Source organism: Malus domestica, chromosome 01, assembly GCF_042453785.1.
Source record: "Malus domestica chromosome 01, GDT2T_hap1".
Lineage (NCBI taxonomy): Eukaryota > Viridiplantae > Streptophyta > Magnoliopsida > Rosales > Rosaceae > Malus > Malus domestica.
In genome coordinates this window covers 23,193,842-23,217,251 of record NC_091661.1, presented here as the reverse complement: position 1 = coordinate 23,217,251, position 23,410 = coordinate 23,193,842, and the positions used below count along the sequence as shown (strand labels likewise).

At 44.0% G+C, this 23,410-nt stretch overlaps 1 protein-coding gene across 2 annotated transcripts; it reads left to right on the top strand.

The window, feature by feature from the left end:
• The first annotated feature begins 20,441 nt into the window (after positions 1-20,441).
• Positions 20,442-22,119, top strand: LOC103421113 (chalcone--flavanone isomerase). 2 transcript variants are annotated; one of them, XM_029100826.2, is made up of 4 exons: positions 20,442-20,803; positions 20,914-21,072; positions 21,464-21,687; positions 21,768-22,119. In XM_029100826.2, the coding sequence occupies exons 1-4, from the start codon at positions 20,698-20,700 to the stop codon at positions 21,978-21,980; spliced, it is 702 nt and encodes a 233-aa protein (XP_028956659.1). In that variant the 5' UTR covers positions 20,442-20,697; the 3' UTR covers positions 21,981-22,119. The 2 variants fall into 2 exon arrangements, with proteins under 2 accessions (XP_028956659.1, XP_070681227.1); XM_070825126.1 differs by having other exon boundaries at positions 20,508-20,803; positions 21,773-22,119.
• Positions 22,120-23,410: the final 1,291 nt, after the last annotated feature.

Below are 23,410 nucleotides of genomic sequence, written 5' to 3'. Positions count from 1 at the left end.
TTTTAAACCGACGTAAACATTTAATGTCGCTTATAACCGACATATAATTTAATGATTTTAAATATTGGCGTCGCTTTAAACAAAACAGTGTCGCTTTTAAGCGACATAAAGTATTAGTGTCGCTTCTAGGCGACACTAATTAATTTAATCATTTTATAACCCTAAAAAATACTATAATAATTATATATATTAATTTAACAATTTTATACCCCTAAAAATTATAATAATTATATATATATATATATTAAATTAAATACTAAAAATTAGTGACTATTGGATCAACTTAAATATACATATCATTCAACTTGATGGGATACGAATTCTACGAAACTAATTTCAACGATCAAACTATCAAACTTGTTTGTATATGCTTCGAGATCGCATCAGCAAAAAATCAGAAAAAAAAAAAAAACATTCAGAGATTAAGTAACAGGACAAAACTTTTCGACGGTTATCAACGAAAAATCACGATTTAATGGCTATTTTAACTTCAATTTTATTGATTTTTTACAGCTACACTCTTTGACCCTATATGAATATAATGAATTAACTCGATCTTCAATTTCAAATATTTACACCAATGGATACCAATAAATCTTATGTTATACTTAATAAAAGTATGAATAAACTCTTAAGTGTTAATGAATCTATTGTTTTGATGGGATACACATTCTACGAAACTAGTTTCAACGATCCAACCATCAAACATATTTGTATATACTTCAAGATCGCATACACAAAAAATTACAAAAAACAAACATTCAGAGATCAAGTAACGGGATAAAACTTTTCGACGATTATCAACGAAAAATCATGATTTAACGGTTATTTTAACTTCAATTTTGATGATTTTTTACAGCTACACTCATTGACCATATATGAATACAATGAATTAACTCGATCTTCAATTTCAAATATTTACACTAGTGGATACCAATAAATTATGTTATACTTAATACAAGTATGAATACACTCTTTAGTGTTAGTGAATCTATTGTTTTGATGAGATACGCATTCTACGAAACTAGTTTCAACGATCCAACCGTCAAACATGTTTGTATAAACTTCGAGATCGCATACGCCAAAAATTACAAAAAACAAACATTCTGAGATCAAGTAACAGGATAAAACTTTTCGACGGTTATCAACGAAAAATCACGATTTAACGGTTGTTTTAACTCCGATTTTGATGATTTTCTACAGCTACACTCCTTGACCCTATATCAATACAATGAATGAATTTGATCTTCAATTTAAAATATTTACACAAGTGGATACCAATAAATCTTATGTTATACTTAATAAAAGTATGAATAAATTCTTAAGTGTTAGTGAATTTATTGTTTTGATGGGATACGCATTCTATGAAACTAGTTTCAATGATCCAACCGTCAAACATGTTTGTATAAACTTCGAGATCGCATACGCCAAAAATTACAAAAAACAAACATTCAGAGATCAAGTAACGGGATAAAAAATTTCGACGGTTATCAATGAAAAATCACAATTTAACGGTTATTTTAACTCCGATTTTGATGATTTTTTACAGCTACACTCCTTGACCCTATATGAATACAATGAATGAATTCGATCTTCAATTTAAAATATTTACACTAGTGGATAAACGATAGATTCACTAACACTTAGAGTTTGTTTATACTTTCATTAAGTATAACAAAGATTTTGTGGTATCCACTAGTGTAAATATTTTAAATTGAAGATCGAATTCATTCATTGTATTCATATAGGGTCAAGGAGTGTAGCTGTAAAACATAATCAAAATCAGAGTTAAAATAACCGTTAAATCGTGATTTTTCATTTTATAACCGTCGGAAAGTTTTGTCATGTTACTCGATCTTTGAATGTTTGTTTTTTTACAATTTATGGCATATACGATCTCGAAGTATATACAAACATGTTTGACGGTTGGATCGTTGAAACTAGTTTTATGTGTTTAAGTATTAATTAGACTATATTTTTGTTTTTTTTTATTACTCATTTTATTTAAGTTCAATTTTATTTAATAAAATCTTAAAATGTTATATGAGGTAACCCAAAAAAAAAAAAAAAATCGTTATTTTTTTTGTATGGTGACATTTTTTTTTTTTACAAAACTATTTTTCTGTCAGCTAATTTGAAATACGGTACGCGGGAACTTTCCCGCTTGTTCTGATATGGTGTCGATTTGAATCGACACAAGGGTTAACTAAACTGACGCCATTTGAATTTAAAAAAAACTATGTCAGAAAGTGGTTGTTTGATTTAATGTATCAATAAAGTGTGTCAGTGGTGGTGTCGGTTTAAACCGACACCAACTTTAACGAAACCGACGCTACGTTTGGTCCAATAAATGTTGTCATAAAGTGGGTGGATTTAATTGGACATAATGCATGTCAGAAGTGGATGGCGGTTTTAACCGACACTAAGCCTCACTTATTGCGACGCCAGTGTATTTTAATACGCCGTTAGGAACTTAATGTTGGTTTAAACCGACGCTAACTCAACATCCCTATTTAAACCCCTTTTCCCCCCATTTCATCCGAGCTTTCATTTTTTTTCCCTAATTTCAGTCTTTCATTCTCCTTCCCAATTTCGTCCGTACTTCCATTTCATCTCCCTTTCACTTTTTAGTTTTTGTTCTTCTTCTTGCATATTGTTTTGCTATGGATCATGAGAAGATGAGCATGCTGACGAAATCCAATTCGAAGAGGAAGAAGTCGAAGGTGGTCGATTTTTAATTTATTATGGTTATTAGTTGAGTAATCAAACTATAAGATTGAGAGTTCTTTTTTCTCTAGCATTAGAGCAAACGAATAGTGGTTTTGTAATTTTATTTTCGCTGTTGTTGATGTTCTGTTGACCTGAAATTTTACTGCTCAGGTTCTTTGACAAAGCGGTGGTGGAGGTACAAGGTGACCAAATAAAGAACTCGAAAAACCCATGGAGACTTAGTACAGTTACCCAAGTAGAGGAGCTAAAATCAATCATAAGGCTGTTTCCCATATGGGCCACTGGTATCATCTTTGCCGTAGTCTACAGTCAGAGGAGCAACTTCTTTGTGTTGCAAGGCACCCTCATGGATATTCATGTTGGCCGCTCTATCTTTGAAATCCCGGCAGCATCTCTTTAAATCTTTGACACCCTAAGTGTCATTTTTTGGGTCCTAATATATGATCGAATCATTGTGCCAGCAGCTAGAAAATACACCGGTCACAAGAATGGCCTAACTACACTCCAAAGGATGGGCATTGGCCTCTTCATCTCCATATTTTCCATGGTCTGTGTTGCAGTTTTGGAACTCATCATGATGGTGCAAAAGAAAAATTCTACACAACTAGTGCAAAACCACACAACTATAAAAATATTGTTGAAATTATTTTTATATAATTTTTTGTAAATATTATTAACTAAAAACTGAGGAAGTTTTATTAAAATTTATTATTTTTAATATATCTGGTGTCGCTTATGGACGACAGCAGTGTAATTATTTAATATTGAAGACATTAGTTAATGTCGGTTAAGACCGACAGTATCTTGAGTATTTTATTTATTTTACTTACTTGATGTCGGTTTGGATCGACAGAAGGTGTGATAATTTATTGTTTATTTCTTACGTAATGTCGGTTTTAAGCGACAGAAAGTGTGATATTTTTATTGTTTATTTCTTATGTAATGTCGGTCTTCATGTCGCTTATAAGCGACGTAAGAGCCAATGTCGCTTTTAAGCGACGCTGTTGTTCATTTATATTTTATATTACTTTGCTTCTTGGTGGCGAATTAAGAGGGTTAAGCAACGCCATTACCCTTTTGTGATGATAGTATTGGTGTCGGTTTTTCTATGCGACATTGCACGATTTAATGTCGGATTTTTACCAAAAATCCGACATTAATGGGTGTTTCTTGTCGGTTTTTCACCGCCACTGATGTGCCATTTTGTAGTAGTGATGACTGATGCTGCATATGAATATTAGACGATATGGGGTGACTGATGCTGCCAGATTTTATGTTTCATTTTTCCATGAGTTTCTCTATTAAGTCTAATCCCTTAATTTGAGGAAAATTGACATCTAGATGACTTGTTGATATTTGTATGCTATCTAGTTGCTACACTCCCTTAATTTAAGGAGTGACAACTTTAGGGTTTACCGGGTTAGTAGGATTTGCCAAGGTAGGGTTGCTTGTAACCTTCTACCTCATTATATATCCCCTCTTGTACATTTAATCAATCTATGAAAAATACATTCAAACAAACTTAAAATTTACAGAGAACTCTACGAGTGATTTGCAAAGCTCTACTGGAGAGATGTAAGTAGTTTTAATCATTTCTTATATTTATGTGCTACCAGATCTCTTACCATCACCCCTTTTCAGCCAGCCAAAACACAAGAAAGTACACATCTAAAGAATTCCCAGCATAAGTAGTAGTAAGAAACGGCATTAAGATCATTGTAGGCCCTACCTAAAAAATTTCAAGGCGAACCTAGTCTTGACTCTTGACAACACCTCTCTCAAGAAAGACAACTTAATGGTTTCAACATTTGAACAAAAACAAAAAACAAAAAGATAACACTTAGTCAGGGGACTAAGAAAAAAAATATAAAAACATATATTAACCACCAAGACCAAAATTTTGACTCCAAAGAGAAAAGAAGAATCAAGACTGGAACAAAAAACTCACTACTAGTATAACTCTCCCTGAAGTAGAGAACAATTTACCAGCAATAGGATCTTTAGTGAAAGAAAATCAGAATCTGGGGAACAATTAAAGAAAAAAAATACAAAAACAATTAAAGAAATATAGAGAAACAAAGTACCTTGTTGTTAACTGAAAGAACTTGAGAAAAAATAGAACTTCTCTTTCCCCAATTTGATCTTGTTATGTCAAAGAGATAAGAGAATTAGTGAACGAGAATCAAAGGGTGGGAGAATGGCTGAGGGAGGGAGACGAAAGAGAGGTGGTAGTCGCCGTCGCTGGCAACCACCAAGTAACCAGTCGTCAAAGTTAGGATGAAGGAGTAGACGAAAGGGTGCTGAAGACTAGGAAGGAATGAAAATAAATGGATAGGTTTTGTTATTTGGGGGTTTTGATAATTACATCTATATTTTTTATTTTTAATTCAATATTATATGTGAGGAATGGCCAGGTGGCCTTCCCTCTTCTTATGTGATGAATTTAATATTGAGTCACTTATTAAAGTTTCGTTTGGCGGTAAACTTTCCTGCCCACTTTTTTGTGGCGAATCCAAAAGTATAAGTAACGCAAAATATTTTGGTGTCCTACAAAAATCTTAAAGTGACGATTTTTAAAAAAGCGTCACTTGTTTTACCCATATGTGATGAATTTTCACGCGCCACAAAAATTCGGTCACTTAATCCATGTTTTCTTGTAGTGTGTAAACCAAGGTTCTAAAAAACGTTACGCACTAGACGGGCGATGGGCTGGTGTCTAGCGCCTAGGCGGGCGCCTAGACGATCTAGGCGGATTTAAGTAAATTTCTTATTTATTATATGAATTAATTAAATTTACTATATCAGGTGTAGAGGCGGATTTACTAAGGGTCTCGGTGGTCTCGGGACTACCCAGAAGCTTGGATAAATAGTTGTGAGAACCTCCTAGGACCACCCAAGTCTAGGCAGTGGTAGAGAAGAGCAGTAGCCATGGCTGCTGAGCTGTGCAAAACTAAAGGAGGAAGAAGAAAGGTTTTTTTTTTTTTTAAATGACTTGATCAAAACAACATCGTTTTGAACAAAGTCATTGAGAAATTTTTCTAGGTGACGGAAACACACACCTCACCATTAGAGGTGGTGTTCCCGATAAATAAAAAGCAACCAAATGTTTCTCTATTTTTTTAATTAAAAAAATTTCAACTGTCAACACAAAATCCAATAAACCTTTTATGTTCTGCTGCCTTTCTGAATTTCTTTTCCACTTGGTCATATTTGTTTTATTTATGAATTCCTCTTTTCCTTTTTCATCGAAAGATCAAGAGAAGGATGAAGATTGTTCCCTTTGTAAGTTTTCGATTCGTCTTCTTCTTTTTCGTTTGAAAAGGGAAAAATCCCTTTGCTCGAACTTCGAAGGAATCGTTCAGGTTGCTTGAGAAGGGCAATGGCCTCCTCCTCCCACGTGAACTGGATTCTGGGTTTCTTTTTCTTGGCTTGTACTTTAGTGGTGTTTCAGTTTCAGATAAGTTTCAATCTCTTGAGGATGATGGGTCTCATCGGCGGATTGGATTTAGGAATTTATTTGTTCAATCAAAGAACCGAAGATCAAATTTGTTTCTTGTAATGAATACTAGCATAACTGAATTTTAGTAGAAAATAATTCTGGGCAGATTTACAAATTTACAGAGATGAACCGGTCACCACCTTTACGTCTTTCACATCCCCCAAGATGGACCCGTCACCACCTTTTGATCTTAGAAAAGTTCGTTTCTTCTTTTTGGACAAGGATTTTTGCCCTTCCACATTCGATGCCCTTCCGTACTTTTCAGTTTATGTGATCACGATTCAACTACGTCAACCTTTTATATTACAATTCATTTATGTTTTTTTATCTTTATTAAAAAATAATAAAAAATATTAACATACCTGTTTGGGCCCAAAATAATAGTTTGGGCCGAGGGTAGGATCACTCTCGGCCCAGGAGGCCGGGCGGCAAAAGGGTCATGGATCGGTCAACCCGTGGGAGTCCAAACCTAGAGCGGTTAGGACAAGTCCTAGTGCAATGAGGAGTCTCGACGGGATCGGATATCCAGAAAACGAATCCAGCTTAGCTAAGGACTAGATTCATAGTCCTAGTAAATATAGGACTGGTCGAGGTGATCCGGAGAGGGAAACCTAGTCCGAGTAGGATTTAAACTCGGACTCAAGGATCAGTACTATAAATAGGGGACGCTGTGCATCAGGAAAAGCCTCCCTGCAAATCAATACAAAATTGCCCTGCGCAAATTCTCACAACTTGTGATTTTTCTTTTTCCTTTTTTCGCTGACACATCTTCCGTTGACATCAACAGCACTGTGGAAGCAACCGGTGATATCTTAAGTCGGCATAGATAGCTCTGTCACCGTAGAATCAGTCGATCTCGCAGTATCTTCCGTTGGCATCAACAGCACTGCGGCGAGAACGATTGATTATCTATCCAAGTCTCGGTCAAGAAGGATTTCTAAATCCTTATTGGTCGAGGTCATCTCATCAGCCTTCTCGGCGAAGTGAGGTGTTACAGTTATTACATTCGGCACATTGAAAGCCGAATTTAATATTGAACTTCGTAAGAATAGTAACCTTGTCTTCAGGTTCGAGAGCCCAAGAGGCCGAGACGTGTTCCTTTCTCGGCCGCAATCGCAAGACGCAGAAGTCAGTAGCGCGACCCAACGCAACATCAACAAATTTACTCCTCGGCCGAGCTCGGCCGACGAGTTGGCACGCCCCGCATTCACCGAAGGACGTAGTTAGCTCATTAATTACTCGGCCTGCGCGCCACGTAGGCTTGGTAGTTTCTAGGGTCAACATTTTGGCACGCCCAGTGGGACCCAGTGCTAAACTACGAAGTTCATGCCAATTGAAACACGATCGGTAAAAAAGAAAACAGTTATGGGAAAGTCGACAGCCGATTTGCCGAGTCAGAGCATAGGACAGAGTGTGCCACAGGCGCAGAATCCCCTTAGCGTTGGTACGCCTGAGTCCACGAGCGCGACTCGCCGAGAGAGAGAAGTTAATCTCGGCGGTCAACTCCGTGGTTCAGAGATCCCCAACAGGAACACATGCGTTCTCAATGAAGGGATAGTAGAGGAGTGTGACGAGGATGGTGGTGAAGGATCTGACCCACCAACGAGGTCGTTTCTCCGAAAGTGACTAGACGAGCAATCTCGGTCAGTCGAGCAGACGTTCAGTCGAGGCATTGACAAGCTGCATGATGCAATACTCAGTTCCAATGACCGACAAACCAGGTTGCTCGAGATGCTGGTTAGTAAAGTTGGGGGCAACAGACCTTTCGAGCTTCTCCAACATTGCCCCCCAGGAAACAACCTGGTACCGATTGTACCGGCCGAGCCTATTCCTGTTCTGCTCAAACCAATTAACTTGGAAAAAGGAGGAGGGTCGAATAGTAGGTCGGACGGAACCGACCAGAGGATCGAAGCAACACCTGTTGATATGACCGAAGTTCAGCGGATGATCGACTCGGCCATGAAGAAAGGGCCGAAGTTTCCCAAGTTTATTCATTCGTACCCAGCTTACGTGGAAACGTTTGGATACCCGAAGGGTTTCAAGATCCCAGATTTTAGTCTTTTTACCGGTGAATCGTCCCTGTCTTCGTTGGAGCACGTGGCTCGTTTCACCGCGCAATGCGGAGATGTTAATAGTGATTTCCACAAGTTACGGCTGTTCAATTTTTCATTGACCGGCTCGGCATTTGCTTGGTACATCAATCTCCCTCCTAATTCCGTCCAAAACTGGGAGGAGTTGGTCGAGAAGTTCCACGAGCAGTTTTATCGGCCTGGGATGGAGATGTCAGTTTCTTCATTGGCACGGATGGCTCAGGCATCTGATGAGTCACCAATGGATTATCTTACTAGGTTTAAATCAGCTAGGAATTGGTGCCGAGTGCCTTTACCCGAAGTCGAATTTGTCAGGCTTGCTTTGAACGGCTTCGACGTCGAATACAAAAAGAAATTCCTGGGGGCAAATTTTCGTGATATGTACGAATTAGCCCAACATGTCGAGCAGTACGATTATTTGCTCCGTGAGGAAAAGATTTCGAAGACTCCAACTCGGGGGACGATTTACAAGAATCCTACTGTTAATTATGCATCGACCGAGGATGAATGCGTTAGTGTGGATGCGGCTGAGATAGTGATAGATAAGCCATACGTTTGCAAGGCATTGACTCAGGTTGATTCTAGAGAAGCCAAAAGTCGCTCGGCCACTGAAGGAACATTGAAACCGTCAAAGGTTTATACTTTTGATATTACCAAGGCTGACGCAATTTTTGACCAACTGTTATCAGCAAGAATCATCAAGCTTCGGCCTGGTCATAACATTCCTAAGGCCGAAAAACTTAAAGGAAAGGTGTATTGCAAATACCACAATTCGAGCAAACATACGACAAACAATTGCGTTGTATTTCGCGATAACGTCCAAAGCTGGATTGATAATGGCAAACTGAAGTTTCCTGAGAAGAAGATGAGTGTTGATACTGATCCGTTCCCCACGGCAACAGTAAATATGGTTGACGCGTATCTACCCAAGGACAAAGGGAAAGGCAAGGCCGAAGTGGTTGAGACGTAACGCCCGCGGAGTCAGAATTGTCGGCCACGGTTCATGGCCGATTTTCGTTCAAACAAGCCACCTACGGTTTTAACGGGGCCTGCTATTGTCAAACCTATGATGGATTATAGCACCGATGAAGATAGTGGGGCGGCGATTTTGTGCGGGAAATGTAGAGCGAAGGTCGACAGTGAACCAGAGGAGAAGCCCTCTTCGCAACTTGTGGCCACAACTCGGCCAAAGGTAGCCAATGAAGGCCAACATCATGGGGTTTTTGAGAGGCTCGGTCCTAAAGTATGGATGGAAGATACACCCCCGGTCAGGCGACGCCTCGATTTTGATGCTTCATTCTATGACGATGATTACTATAAGCGTAATTCTAGCAGTTCAGAATCATCGCAGAGCCAAAAGACCTTCAAGCCTCCCGAGCTTAGAGATCAACGTTGGTATACATACCATTCTTCGAAGGGCGTCTACACCGCGCTATCCAAATCTCAGAAACGCCGGCATCAACGGATAGATTGCATGGCTCGCCGACGAGCAGCCCAGGAAACTTCGGCCCCTAAGTGGCAGCCAAAGGACACAGCTGCCACTGATGATGAGCGACCACCTCCAGCAATTATGACAGAGTTGGCTCAGGGGAAACAGCTGGTCGATCAAGATGTCGAGACCATGTTTGAAGACGCTGATAAACGGATCAAACTTCTCATTCGACCAGGGGAGATGAAGGCACGCCTTGAACATTTTAGGCAAGAGGCCGAAAGCAAATTATACCCACCGGCTATACCAGAACCTTTGGTCAAAATTTGACGGAATTTGCATCCCCCATTCCTTGGGGAGTCTTTGGAGTATATGCGAGAATTTCATAAGAAACATTCAGCCAACGATCTGTATGGTTTGCCGAAGGCATGCCAGGACACCATTGATCTGGTCCTGAATTGCCCGGATGCTGAGCGGATCATCCAGAAGACCTCAGATCCAGGATTGAAAGCAAGGTTCCAGCACATCCGAGAAGCTCGTGTCCTTGGATTTGAAGTCGACCCATACACCGATATCAATGCAGCCGACCTTCCTTTCTCGCTGGAGGACCTTCAACATTTGCGATATCACTTTGAAGTATTTTCAGCAGTTTCTCTCTTCGACCTTACGACCGATGAAATCGCACGTATTGCCCGTCTGGATGCTTATCTCGACACTAGGGATGCTCGGCTACACTACCAGGATCAGGCTCAGGTCTTGATCCCAAGTACATTGTCAATCTCACCTGAGGCGGTCACGCAGAACCAACCTGTCGCCGAAGCAGCTCCGCCGGTTGACGTCGTTGAAGAAGGGACAGAAGAGTCTCGTTGTCCGACTTTGACAACAACTGAATCCGTAGTCGCCGACCAACCAAATGAGAAGGGTCTTGACCAAATGGACCCGTCAGTCCTGGATAATATGGAAATTAGTATGGTTCATGTGTTACCTGCCGATTTTCAATCAAGCACGGCTCAACCAAATTTCCTCGATGGAGATGTGGTTGCCGAAGAACCCGGCCATATTGATTTTGTGTCGATTGCTGAAGGTGAGTCAGCAACGAAAGATGATGGTTTAAAGGCTGCCTTGGCCGAATTGTTCCCTCGTTCATCGTCGGCCAAGCTTCACCATTTAAAGCCATTGTATGTGACGGCCCACATTGAGGGATATCCAATTTCTAAATTTTTTGTCGACTGTGGGGCTACCGTCAATATCATGCCTCTGAACATCATGAAGGCCTTACGCCGTTCGAATGACGAGCTTATTCCGTCAGGAATCACAATGAGTAGTTTCGTCGGCGACAAATCCCAAACCAAAGGTGTACTTCCGTTAACTGTGAATATTGCTGGTCGCACCCACATGACCGCCTTTTTCGTGGTTGATTCCAAAACCGAGTATAATGCATTGCTTGGCCGAGATTGGATCCATCAAACCAGTTGTATTCCTTCGTCGTTGTATCAAGTGCTTGTCTTTTGGGACGGCAAATTGGTCACTGTTCACCCGGCCGATAGCCAGCCCTTCGAAGCGAACATGATCCAAGCCCGGTATTATGATGACCACGTCGGCTATATTACGTTGCAAGGCTTCAATGAAGACGGACGGCCGACTCGGATTTCAGTTCAGAAAGCTATCGAGGTTGGCGCCGAGACTGTCCATCAGGATTCGGCGAGACTCGGATTGGCCAATTTTCTCCCCGAATCTGATGTCTGACACAGATCAGGACAAACGTAGGGCCGCGGTTTCATCTACGATGGAACGACTGCTGGCCCATTGGTATGTCTCGGCAACCGAATTCCGGCGTTAACCTCGTTGAGTTCCTTGCCGAAGAGGATCATGGTCCTGCCTTATCTTTTGATAAAGTCCGAGCCGCCCCGGCTGAGCTCGAGGATCATCGACCCCAAGTTAAGGACCCCCTAGAAGAAATTAATGTTGGGACGGCCGATGACCCACGACCTTTGTTTGTTAGCGCTTTACTTCCTCAACAAATGAAGGACGAGTTGCGTGCCTTGCTTACGGAATTCAAAGATTGCTTTGCTTGGAGTTATCATGAAATGCCCAGTTTAGATCGTGCTCTGGTCGAGCATGAACTACGTATTAAGCCCGAATTTAAGCCTTTCCGTCAGCCACCTCACCGATTCTCGACCGAAGTACAACTCAGTGTCAAGGACGAACTAGTTCGGCTTTTGAAAGCCGGATTCATTCGGACAGCTCGATATGTCGAATGGTTGGCGAATATTGTTCCTGTATTAAAGAAAAATGGTGCACTGCGCATCTGTACCGATTTTCGAAATCTGAATCTGGCAACTCCTAAAGATGAGTATACAATGCCGATTTCAGATCTGTTAATCGATGCTGCGGCCAATCATGCGATCTTATCCTTTATGGATGGACATGCCGGGTACAACCAAATATTTATTGCCAAAGCCAACGTGCACAAAACTGCTTTCCGTTACCCGGGGGCACTCGGCACTTACGAATGGGTTGTCATGCCATTCGGCCTCAAGAATGCCGGCGCCACGTACCAACGGACGATGAACACCATCTTCCATGATTTAATTGGCACCATCGTCGAAGTTTATATCGACGATGTTGTCGTCAAATCTAAACGCCGACAGACACATCTAGACGATCTCCGACAGGCTTTCCTCCGCATGCGTCAGCACAACCTCAAGATGAATCCTGCCAAGTGTGCCTTCGGTGTATCGGCCGGGAATTTTCTTGGTTTCCTCGTACATCATTGTGGGATTGAAGTCGATGAGAATAAGGCACGCGCAATCATCACTGCCCCACCCCCAACAATGAAGAAACAATTACAGTCCTTACTCGGCCAGATCAATTTTTTACGCCGATTTATTGCTAATTCGGCAGGAAAAATGAAAGCATTTTCCACACTTTTGAAACTCAAGGACTCAGATAAGTTCGTGTGGAATGAGGAGCATCAGGCGGCGTTTACGCAGATCAAGGTTTCTCTTACAAACCCACCTGTCCTGGTCCCTCCTCAGCGCGGTAAGCCTCTCAAGCTATACATTTCGGCGGCCGAAGAGTCCATCGGTTGCCTCCTCGCGCAAGACAACGATGCCGGACGGGAACAGGCTATCTTCTACCTCAGCCGTAATCTGAGTCACCCGGAGATCAATTATTCCGCCGTTGAGAAGCTCTGTCTCGCCGTGTTCTTTGCTGCATCCAAGCTTCGGCATTACATGCTCCCGTCGGTCACCCAAGTCATTGCCCAGACCGACGTTATCCGGTACATGCTTACCCGGCCAATTGTGAAAGGCCGAATTGGGAAATGGACAATGGCGTTATCCAAGTTCAGTTTGCAATACGTGCCGCAAAAAGCTGTGAAAGGACAGGCGTTGGCCGATTTCCTTGCCCAGCACCCTTCGCCTTACGGTTTCGAGGGTGCTGACGTCGAAATCGGCATGGTGTTGACCCGCGACAACTATTGGACGATGTATTTCGATGGTTCCAGTACTTCGTCCTCGGCCGGCGCAGGCATCGTCATTCAATCTCCTCACAACGATCGTTGGTATTTTTCGCTCAAATTGGATTTCGACTGCACCAATAACCAGGACGAATACGAGGCTCTGGTCATTAGTCTGGGCCTCCTTCTTGACCTACGCGCCACTCGTGTCCTCGTCCTCGGGGATTCTGAACTGGTGATTAACCAAATTAATGGGTCTTTTCGTTGCATGAGTTGTACTCTAGCGCCTTACCACATGATCGCCAGCTATTTGGCTGAGTCCTTTGACGGTATTACATTCGAGCATGTTTCTCGGGTTCATAATACCGACGCAAACGAGTTGGCTCAAATCGCCTCCGGTGCACAACTCCTGAGGGGCAAGCTAGGCCGGGAGATACAAATATTACGACAACTATACCCGGCCTTGGTTAATCAGCAAATCCTCCGTCGAGATAATGTGATACGCACCAGGGTCATGTCCCTGCCTTCGTTGTTAGATCGGCAGGACTCTATAGAAATTTACGCGGTCGAGGCAGTACCAGATGATTGGAGAAAACCCATTATGCAGTACCTTGACAATCCTAACGGAAAACATAGTCGCAGGACACGGGTTCATGCCACGAACTATGTCACGTACCAGAACGAGTTGTACCGAAAGGGCGAAGATGGTTTGTTATTGCTATGCCTCGGCCCCCAAGAGAGTGCTCGGGCGATCGCAGAGGTCCATGAAGGGGTATGCGGAGCTTACCAGTCTGGACGGCAAATGCGATGGCTACTCCGACGACACGGCTATTTTTGGCCGAGAATACTGAAAGATTGTATCGAGTTTGCACGAGGATGCGTGCAGTGCCAAATCCATGGGCCTATACAAAGGGCCCCGGCCGAATCACTACATTCGGTCATTAAGCCGTGGCCGTTTAGAGGATGGGCCATGGACGTAATCGGCAAAATCACGCCGACTTCTGGAGCTGCTAAGCATGCATGGATAATAGTCGCAACTGATTACTTTACTAAGTGGGTCGAAGCAAAATCATATGCCGAGTTAACATCTAAAGAAGTTTGCGATTTCGTGGAGGAACACATTGTGACCCGGTTCGGTGTGCCAGAAACGATCATAACCGACAATTGAACAATCTTCACAGCCGAAAGGTTTAAGGAATACACGGCCAATTTGAAAATTCGGCTGGAGCAGTCCACATCGTATTATCCGCAGGCGAATGGGCAGGCCGAGGCAAGTAATAAAGTGTTGATCGGTATCCTCGAAAAAATAATAAAAGAAAGGCCTGGGATGTGGCATTTGAAGTTGAACGAGGCATTATGGGCATACCGAACGTCGCCCCGGTAGGCGACTGCGACAACCCCATACGCATTAACCTACGGACACGATGCAATGCTACCAGTCGAGTTGAGCATAAATTCGTTGCGATTAATTGAACAAAGTAGTTTGTTTAGCGCTGAATATAGTCAGTCCATGAGACAGGAATTAGAAGATTTGGAAGAAGCGCGATTTGACGCTTATAACTTACTAGTGGCGAAAAAACAGATTGCCGAGCGAGCCTATAATCAAAAGGTGCGACAGAAAACATTCGGCGAGGGTGAGTTGGTGTGGCAAACGGTGTTGCCCGTAGGAATGAAAGATCCTAGGTTCGGCAAGTGGTCGCCGAATTGGGAAGGGCCGTTTATTGTGCATAAAGTATACGGAAAAGGGGCGTATCATCTTAAAGACCGAACCAGCGTGGTCCACAGATTACCGATTAATGGGAAGTTTTTGAAGAAATATTATCCGGTCACATGGGAAATGCGGGAATAGTAAACCAGTCCATTAAAATTGATAAGTATTTACAAAATGAGTAGGTCGGTTGGTTTACATTCAGATACATTTAAGGAGAAGAGGGAAGAAGAGTGCTGAGCAGAGCCTTCAACTCCAACCACCGCACGTCGGCCATGAGGACTTCGGCTTGCCGATTCTTTTTGTCCAGCTTCAGCCGCTCGACCCGTTTTTTGGCTGCTGCATACTCTGTTAGGCGATTCTTCCCGCCTGACTCGAAGTCTCTAGCAAGCTCGGAAGCAATGGCCGACCGACGCTTTGCTAGTTCGGCCATCTGACGGTAAAGCTCGGCTAACGCGTCTCCTTTTGCCCGTAGATCGTCAATCTTCGGACGGAGGGTGTCTTGAACGGCCGTGGCGGCTTGCAGGTCTTGTTCGGCCTTTAGAGCGGTTTGGAAGATACTAAATGTCTCCCGAACGCGCTCCAAGGCAGACGATTCCCGAACAATGGCATCTCCGCTCAGGCGACCGTCGGCTCCAAGGTCGTTCAGACACACGCCGAGCAGATCAAGACCGTTGCGCTCAAGTACTTGCGATGATGAGAGCGACAGGACTTCTCGCAACTGGGTTAGGGCGCTGGGATCGGCAGCTTCGGTCGTAGCGGCCGAAGGACCAGACTCTGCAATAGTACTGGAGAGGAGGGCTTTGAATTCGACCTCTCAGGAAGCCTGCACATACAAATCAGGTTAAGTTTAAAAGAAGTCATGACAGGAGTAGCAAGAAGGTTTCATTTTTTTAACCTGCCGAGAGGAGACCTCGGCCATGTCTCCAGGATCGTTGGTCGAACCTAAAGAACTCAATGGCCGAGCCCAGTGTTTCAGGTTGCTTCTCAGTTCACGCGGCCGATGGAGGTTATCTACGTTTGATGGCCACTGAGGCGGCCACGAAATATAGATAACGCCCTTCGGCGCATAGAATTCTCGGTGAAAAGAATGTACAGGCACCTGACATTTATTGTTTTCCTTGTTTAGAATTCTAAAGAAAAAAAGCAATCAAGGAAAGATGGTCGAAGGTACTTACGAAGGCCGAAGTAACCTCCTGTGGAGGAATGTGGAAGCCCTGGTCTTGGGGATGAACGGGCGAGTCTGCCGTTGCCTCGGGTTCTTCGAGCGGGCGTTTGCCACGGTCGGCTGCAGATGGGCCGACCGGAACAGCCGTTTCGGAGGAGGCAGGGACATCCTGGTCCTGAGAGGGAGCGAGAGGTTCGGCCACTGCCGTGGGTTCCTCGACCGGACGCTTGCCACGGTCAGCCGTGGAGGGGCCGGCTTGAACCACCATCTCGGACCTTGGGGGAGGTTACCGGCGAAGGTGCGGACGATCTGCCAGCGGGACCTCGTCGCTCCCCTCACTCTCTTCCAGAATGAAGACCGAGGGCTTTGGATTTTCAGGGGTTTTTCCCTCGGTCACAGAAACCACCTTTTTTGGAGCGGGTGCTTTCTCGGCGGAGGGAGGCGCAACTGGTATACCAGTCCCAGAGACAGGCCGTGTTCGAATTGTCTCTGCGGCCGGGGCCGGCTGTTTCTCGACTGAGGTTTCAACAACGGCAGGAGAAGGGGAAACACTGGGAGTAGTCGCCCCTGTAGTTTGACTGGAGATGACGTGGATCTCCCGTGCGCCTTTCTTTGCCAGCTGTTTTACCCGCTTGGCAGGCTGTGGAGGTTCAACGACCGGCTCGGCCTCTTGACGAGGTCGTTTGGTCAGCACGGCCCGACCGGCGATTTTATCCTTTTTAGCCACGACCGATTTTTTCTCGGTCGTGACCGCGGCAACAGCCTCCATTTTTCTCGAAGGCCGACTACCTAAGAAGATAAAAACGGGTCAGTAAGGCAAAGCAATATGCAAGGTTGAAGAAAAAAAAAAGAGAAATGAACAATTACCTTGAGTTTGGGGGACCGAGGCCTTCTTAGGTCGGTCACCGAAGAGTCTGTTCAGTACCTCTTCGACCGGAGCACCAAAGAACTCCTGGGTGTAATTTTCCCACCACTCACCGAAGGTGTCGGTGCAATGGGTTTCTGGGGTGGCCGGTCGAAGGCGGAATTTTTGGCAGGACTCCTGGAACTCCCTCGCGGCCGTGTTACATTCCTTCTCCGAGGAACGAGGTTCACGGCCACGGCTTAGGACTGTTCGGGAGGAGAGAAGGGGGACAGGGCAGCCCTGAAGATAGCCGAGTTGTCGGGCTAGGAAGTTCGGATGATATACTTCCCAACCCGACTGTTTCCCATCACAGCCGAGAGGTAGGTCGCGAGCAAGCACGAACGACCCCCAGGTCTGACGAAGATCGGCGTCCTCCTCTGCGCCCCATGTAGAGGTAGGCAACCTGATGAAGGAAGGATAGCTCCGACGACGACATATCAAGAACTCGTCGTTGGAGAAGTCGTCAAGAGCGAAGAGGTACCGAAATACCTCTTCGGCTTGATGGGGAGGTATCGGTCGAGAGGCCAGCTGAGGTCCAAGCGCCTCCGTTGGTGTGAAGTCAGCTATGGCCGGCCGAAGGGAGGTAAAATACACCTGTAACCAGAGCTGGAAGACCCAGAGGGGACCATTCTGGTGCGGGTCGACCTTGTGGAGGGTTGCCTCGGCCAGGCAACGGAAGAGTTGGGCGAGAATGTTGGAACTCAGTGCCAGGACGTGACCACTAGCCAGGGCTTCGGCTACCGGCATGTTCTCGACCAAACACTTGTTTGACTTGGTACAACAAATGTATTTGTTGTACCAATAGAAGAGGAAGGCTTCATGCTCTCCTTCTCGCAGGTCCTCTTCTCCTCTGCCGGCGAAGTGAAGATAAAGGGTGTTGTAATTACAGAAGTTCTTGTGGAGCTTCTGAATGTCTTCCTTCGACGGGATGTGACCGTCACGGTTCAGGGTCTCGAAGGTTCGACGGTCGAAAAGCGTCTTCAGATCGATATTCGACGGGTGCCTAGAGAGGGTCGCGTCGACAGGGATCCCGGTTGCCGAAGTCCCCAGAATGGCGGTGATATCCAGGGTGGTGGGACCAATGGGACCAAGAGGAAGAACCATTGTGTTAGTGGCCGAGCACCAGAAGCACAGAGCGGCTAGGAGGAGCTCCTTGTCGAGGACGACATCCATGGACGAGAGGAGGATGGCATCGTAGATGCCGAGGGTTTTCCATTGCTCGCCGAAGAGCCGTTCCATTCGCACAACCCAGGATGCCCAGGTTGTGGTCGTCGAAGGCCAGGATCCCTGGGGTTTCGCCACATCCCATCGCGACCATTCAAACCCTTGAAGCAAGGGTGTTAGGCAGTGCTCCTGGAGAAGGTTGGTGATGGTCGGCGGTATCGCAGCCTTGAAGAGAGGACCCAGGATCTGGTGCTGAGTACTCATATCGTTTTCAAAACGTATAGTCTTGATCGAACTCCGATCAAGAATCTTCTGATGTTGGTCACATTCCCTGGTAAGCTTGGAGATGAAGGACGCCATTGTAAGAATGAAGCAAGGCGTAAAAGGATTTTCTAGGGTGGGGATTTGAAGACGGAGACCTGGAATGGAGAAATGCACTAGAAGGCAATGGCAAGGGATTTCAGAAAATTTTGGGAGCGTAAAGTACAAATGAGAGAATGTCGGTATTTATAGAGTTGTGGAGGGAAGAGCAATCGTTCGAAATTCAAAACAAAGGGCAAAATCGATCGAAGGAATCGTTGATCATGATGAACCTTTGGGAAATGCGGTTGGGAAGACTGAAGGTTTTAGGTTTTGGGGGCGCACGATCGCGTGTGACGGCGAAATTGATGATGAAAGACGGTTCGACGCCCGCACGATGACAAGTGGCTCACGGATTGAGGTAGTGGCTCGCGGATTGAGGTAGTGTTTAAGTTCAGCCATAAGATCATGATGGCAAGACGGTTCAGGCTGCCGCACGCTTTGGACGTCATTCTTGGGGATTGGCCATGTTAGGGGACGCCACGTGGCGAATGGTTTAGCAATATTAAGATCGTGTGATCGTGTTCAATAAATGCGCCTCGGAACTCGGGTATTAGGACTCTGAGTGGTAGATTCGCTTCTTCAAGGCCGAAACTCGGCCGAAGGTTTCAGGCCGAGGACCTCAGAAGCGAGGGGGCAATGTTTGGGCCCAAAATAATAGTTTGGGCCGAGGTTAGGATCACTCTCGGCCCAGGAGGCCGGGCGGCAAAAGGGCCATGGATCGGTCAACCCGTGGGAGTCCAAACCTAGAGCGGTTAGGACAAGTCCTAGTGCAATGAGGAGTCTCGACGGGATCGGATATCCAGAAAACGAATCCAGCTTAGCTAAGGACTAGATTCATAGTCCTAGTAAATATAGGACTGGTCGAGGTGATCCGGAGAGGGAAACCTAGTCCGAGTAGGATTTAAACTCGGACTCAAGGATCAGTACTATAAATAGGGGACGCTGTGCATTAGGAAAAGCCTCTCTGCAAATCAATACAAAATTGCCCTGCGCAAATTCTCACAACTTGTGATTTTTCTTTTTCCTTTTTTCGCTGACACATCTTCCGTTGGCATCAACAGCACTGTGGAAGCAACCGGTGATATCTTAAGTCGGCATAGATAGCTCTGTCACCGTAGAATCAGTCGGTCTCGCAGTATCTTCCGTTGGCATCAACAGCACTGCGGCGAGAACGATTGATTATCTATCCAAGTCTCGGTCGAGAAGGATTTCTAAATCCTTATTGGTCGAGGTCATCTCATCAGCCTTCTCGGCGAAGTGAGGTGTTACAGTTATTACATTCGGCACATTGAAAGCCGAATTTAATATTGAACTTCATAAGAATAGTAACCTTGTCTTCAGGTTCGAGAGCCCAAGAGGCCGAGACGTGTTCCTTTCTCGGCCGCAATCGCAAGACGCAGAAGTCAGTAGCGCGACCCAACGCAACATCAACAAATTTACTCCTCGGCCGACGAGTTGGCACGCCCTGCATTCACCGAAGGACGTAGTTAGCTCATTAATTACTCGGCATGCGCGCCACGTAGGCTTGGTAGTTTCTAAGGTCAACAATACATTAACCGTGACTACACAAAACAGAAAAACATAAAAAAGACACTGAAAGTGAAAGGGCAGACAATCATAATCCCTTCTTTTTTGCTCTTTCAGAACCGCAAAATTAAATCATTGTTTTCACAATTAAAATCATTTGATGACCGTTTAAGTAGTAGCTGTCCAAATTACCTCTTTGCCCTTTAACCTTAAAATGAATATTTTACTCTCTCTCTCTCTCTCTCTCTCTCTCTCTCTCTCTCTCTCTCTCTCTCTCTCTCTCTCTCTCTCTCTGTCTGTGGGGTAGGTAGTTCCAGAATATCAGTTTGTGGACACTTCCCCCGCACCGCCCGCTTGATTGATGACCGTTTAAGTAGTAGCTGTCCACGTTACCTCTTTGCCCTTTAACCTTAAAATGAATCTTTTACTCTCTCTCTGTCTCTTTCTTGGGTAGGTAGTTCCAGAATATCAGTTTGTGGACACTTCCCCCGCGCCGCCCGCATGTCTTTAAGGCTCTCACGCAACCGCCTCTTCTTACTCATCAAACCCTCTCCCGTCACACAATGGACCCACCACTTTCCATCTCCATTTAAACCCACCGTTTCCGAAACCAAACCCCATCTTTCTCTCTACACAATAACAACAAAATTGTCAAATGGCTCCAACGCCATCGCTCGCCGGACTCCAGGTCGAGACGACTGCGTTTCCACCGTCCGCCAAACCTCCGGGCTCCTCTAACACTCTGTTCCTCGGCGGCGCAGGTTTGTAAACTTCGCATCTCCGGCGCTTTTATCTGCGATTCTGATTGTTTGAATGTTTGTTGCTTGCTTTTGCTTCCGCTTGACGGTATTTTGGTTGCTAACGTGCGCAGGGGTGAGGGGGCTGGAGATTCAGGGGAACTTCGTGAAGTTCACGGCGATCGGAGTGTACTTGGAGGAAAACGCCGTGCCTCTGCTCGCCGTTAAGTGGAAGGGTAAGACGGCCGAGGAGTTGACGGAGTCCGTTGAGTTCTTCAGGGACATCGTTACAGGTAACACGGATTTCTTCGCTGTTTTTAACGACTGGTTGAATTTTGTTACATCATTCATGCCCTGCATCTTCGGGCTGAGCAGTTTTAGAATGATCGGTAGTCATGCCAAACCTAGGCAATCCTATAGCCCGCCCTTCCTCAGTTGCCGATATAGATCTGTACGTTCAACAAATGTCGTAGATTTCTTGAGTTATACTCTCATTTTTAAATTTATGTATGCTCATGGTTATGGTGGTAATTTAGTCCTGACCAGCCAATTAGAATGAATGAATCTCTCAAAATGTAGTGCTATCTTCTGGTTATGGTGATTACTTGAGGCATAGGAAACAGTTACTAAAGATATGACTAAAGTTTTGTAGCACGGTTTATGATCTTCGCTATCCTTTTGTAGGTCCGTTTGAGAAATTCATTCAAGTGACAATGATACTGCCACTGACAGGCCAGCAATACTCTGACAAAGTTTCGGAGAATTGCGTTGCCTTTTGGAAGTCAATCGGAATTTACACTGATGCAGAAGGCAAAGCCATTGAAAAGTTCCTTGAAGTCTTCAAAGATCAAAACTTCCCACCCGGCGCCTCCATTCTTTTCACGCAATCTCCCAAAGGATCACTAACGGTTAGTAATCCTACTTTTGGATGGTTACTTCTGTAGTTTACATCGGATTTTGACATCTTTCCCCCTCGTTTTCGCCACAGATCAGCTTCTCTAGAGATGCATCCGTACCTAAAGCTGCAAACACGGTGATAGAAAACAAACTACTTTCCGAGGCAGTTCTAGAATCGATCGTTGGAAAGCACGGTGTTTCTCCTGCAGCAAAGCAAAGTTTGGCCACAAGGTTATCTAAATTGTTGAATGGGTGCAAGGAATCTTATGGTGCTAAAGCCCGAAATGAAAAAGTGGAGGCATGAAAACTAAGAGAGGAGAAATAAAACTTGAGAGGGATTCCTGTTCTGTGCTTAGTGAATTATTTACATACAATCTATGAAGTTATAGGAAAGTGCTATGTCTTATTTAATTTAAAGAAAAATGATCATGTTTTATGAGGAATATTAGTGTTGTTTTGTTATGTTTAATTCAAATCAACAAATATGGATGTCAATTGGTAAATATGCCTAATCTGATATGCATGTATCATTGCTTTTGAACCCAACCAAACCCCAAATTTTGGACCAAATCTCTGGCTTTGTGTCAACCAGTTGGGAGGGTCTAACCATTTGCACCCAAGTTCGATTCCCTTTTCACATAAAACGAGTACTTTAAAATATATTTTGTCTTGTCAAACAAAGAATATAAACTATTCAAATTAAAAAAAAAAAAAAAAAAAAAAAGAGTTTCAAACTTGAATGCTAAGGGTTGACACCCTGCTCTAGTTAACTGCCTAAGGCCCCTAACCCATATTTTTACTTTAACACGTTGATGAGTCTATATTATACTATATATTTTACCTTATTCTTAATTTTAATTTATTGGTTATTTTGGTAGAATTTTAATACTTTGATTTATATTCTTAATATAGGACATTCGACTTCCTCTGGAGCCAAAAGTGATCAAACAGATGAATTTTGGAGTGATTCCAATTGGAGGATGTTCGTGAGTCTGTTGAATTGATTGTATCAAAGTTTCATAATTCAATACGTAGCGCTTTATCTATGGCGATCAAATAAATGAGCAGTGCGCAGTGCTGTCAATGAAACGTTTTGGGCTTCTTTGGGTTTTTTGGCATCCAATGTGGTGTCTTTCAGGTTTGAGGCCTTATACAATTATGCTCAGAACATCTCAAGCTTTAATTCTAGCCGTTTTGGGCCTGTTTTGGAGCCCTGAAGATCTAGAAACGTGGCTGTTTTGAGACTCTGCAGATTTTGGGAGAATTTTATTAATCGGATTTTGTTTTCTAATTTATTTGGTTTCCTAGTTTTATTCCAAGACCTTTTCTAGGTAGGGTTTTATTTTATAGTAGTATAAATAAGGCTTTTTAGCCATTAGGGTTTTTTTAGAGAAGATAGGGGGATAGGAAAAAAACGCATGCACACTTTAGAGAGCCTTTGGATTCAAGTTTATTTTCAAGGTGATTTCTATCCTTATTTTTAATAATATTTCGTTGTATGATTGTTTGTAACTAAATTCCGTTTGCTAGGGTGATGCCACGAGCCTTAGCAAGAATATGTAGTTTCTTTTCAATTTGGTTATGATATTATGCATGCAAGTTTGAATTATTAATCACTGGTTTAAACTATCTATTTGTCTTAATGCTAAGCTCCCATTAGGATCTTTAGAAAAATAATTTGATGCAATTTTGGTCGGAGGCCAGTCCTTGAAATTGACAAAGGCTTCTTGTGAT

Bases quoted from the DNA above. Each gene is read 5' to 3' on its own strand.
- LOC103421113 (XM_029100826.2), top strand. From the start codon at position 20,698: ATGGCTCCAACGCCATCGCTCGCCGGACTCCAGGTCGAGACGACTGCG. The intron at 21,073-21,463 runs GTAACACGGATT...ATCCTTTTGTAG, and splicing joins CTTCAGGGACATCGTTACAG to GTCCGTTTGAGAAATTCATT. The intron at 21,688-21,767 runs GTTAGTAATCCT...TTTTCGCCACAG, and splicing joins CTCCCAAAGGATCACTAACG to ATCAGCTTCTCTAGAGATGC.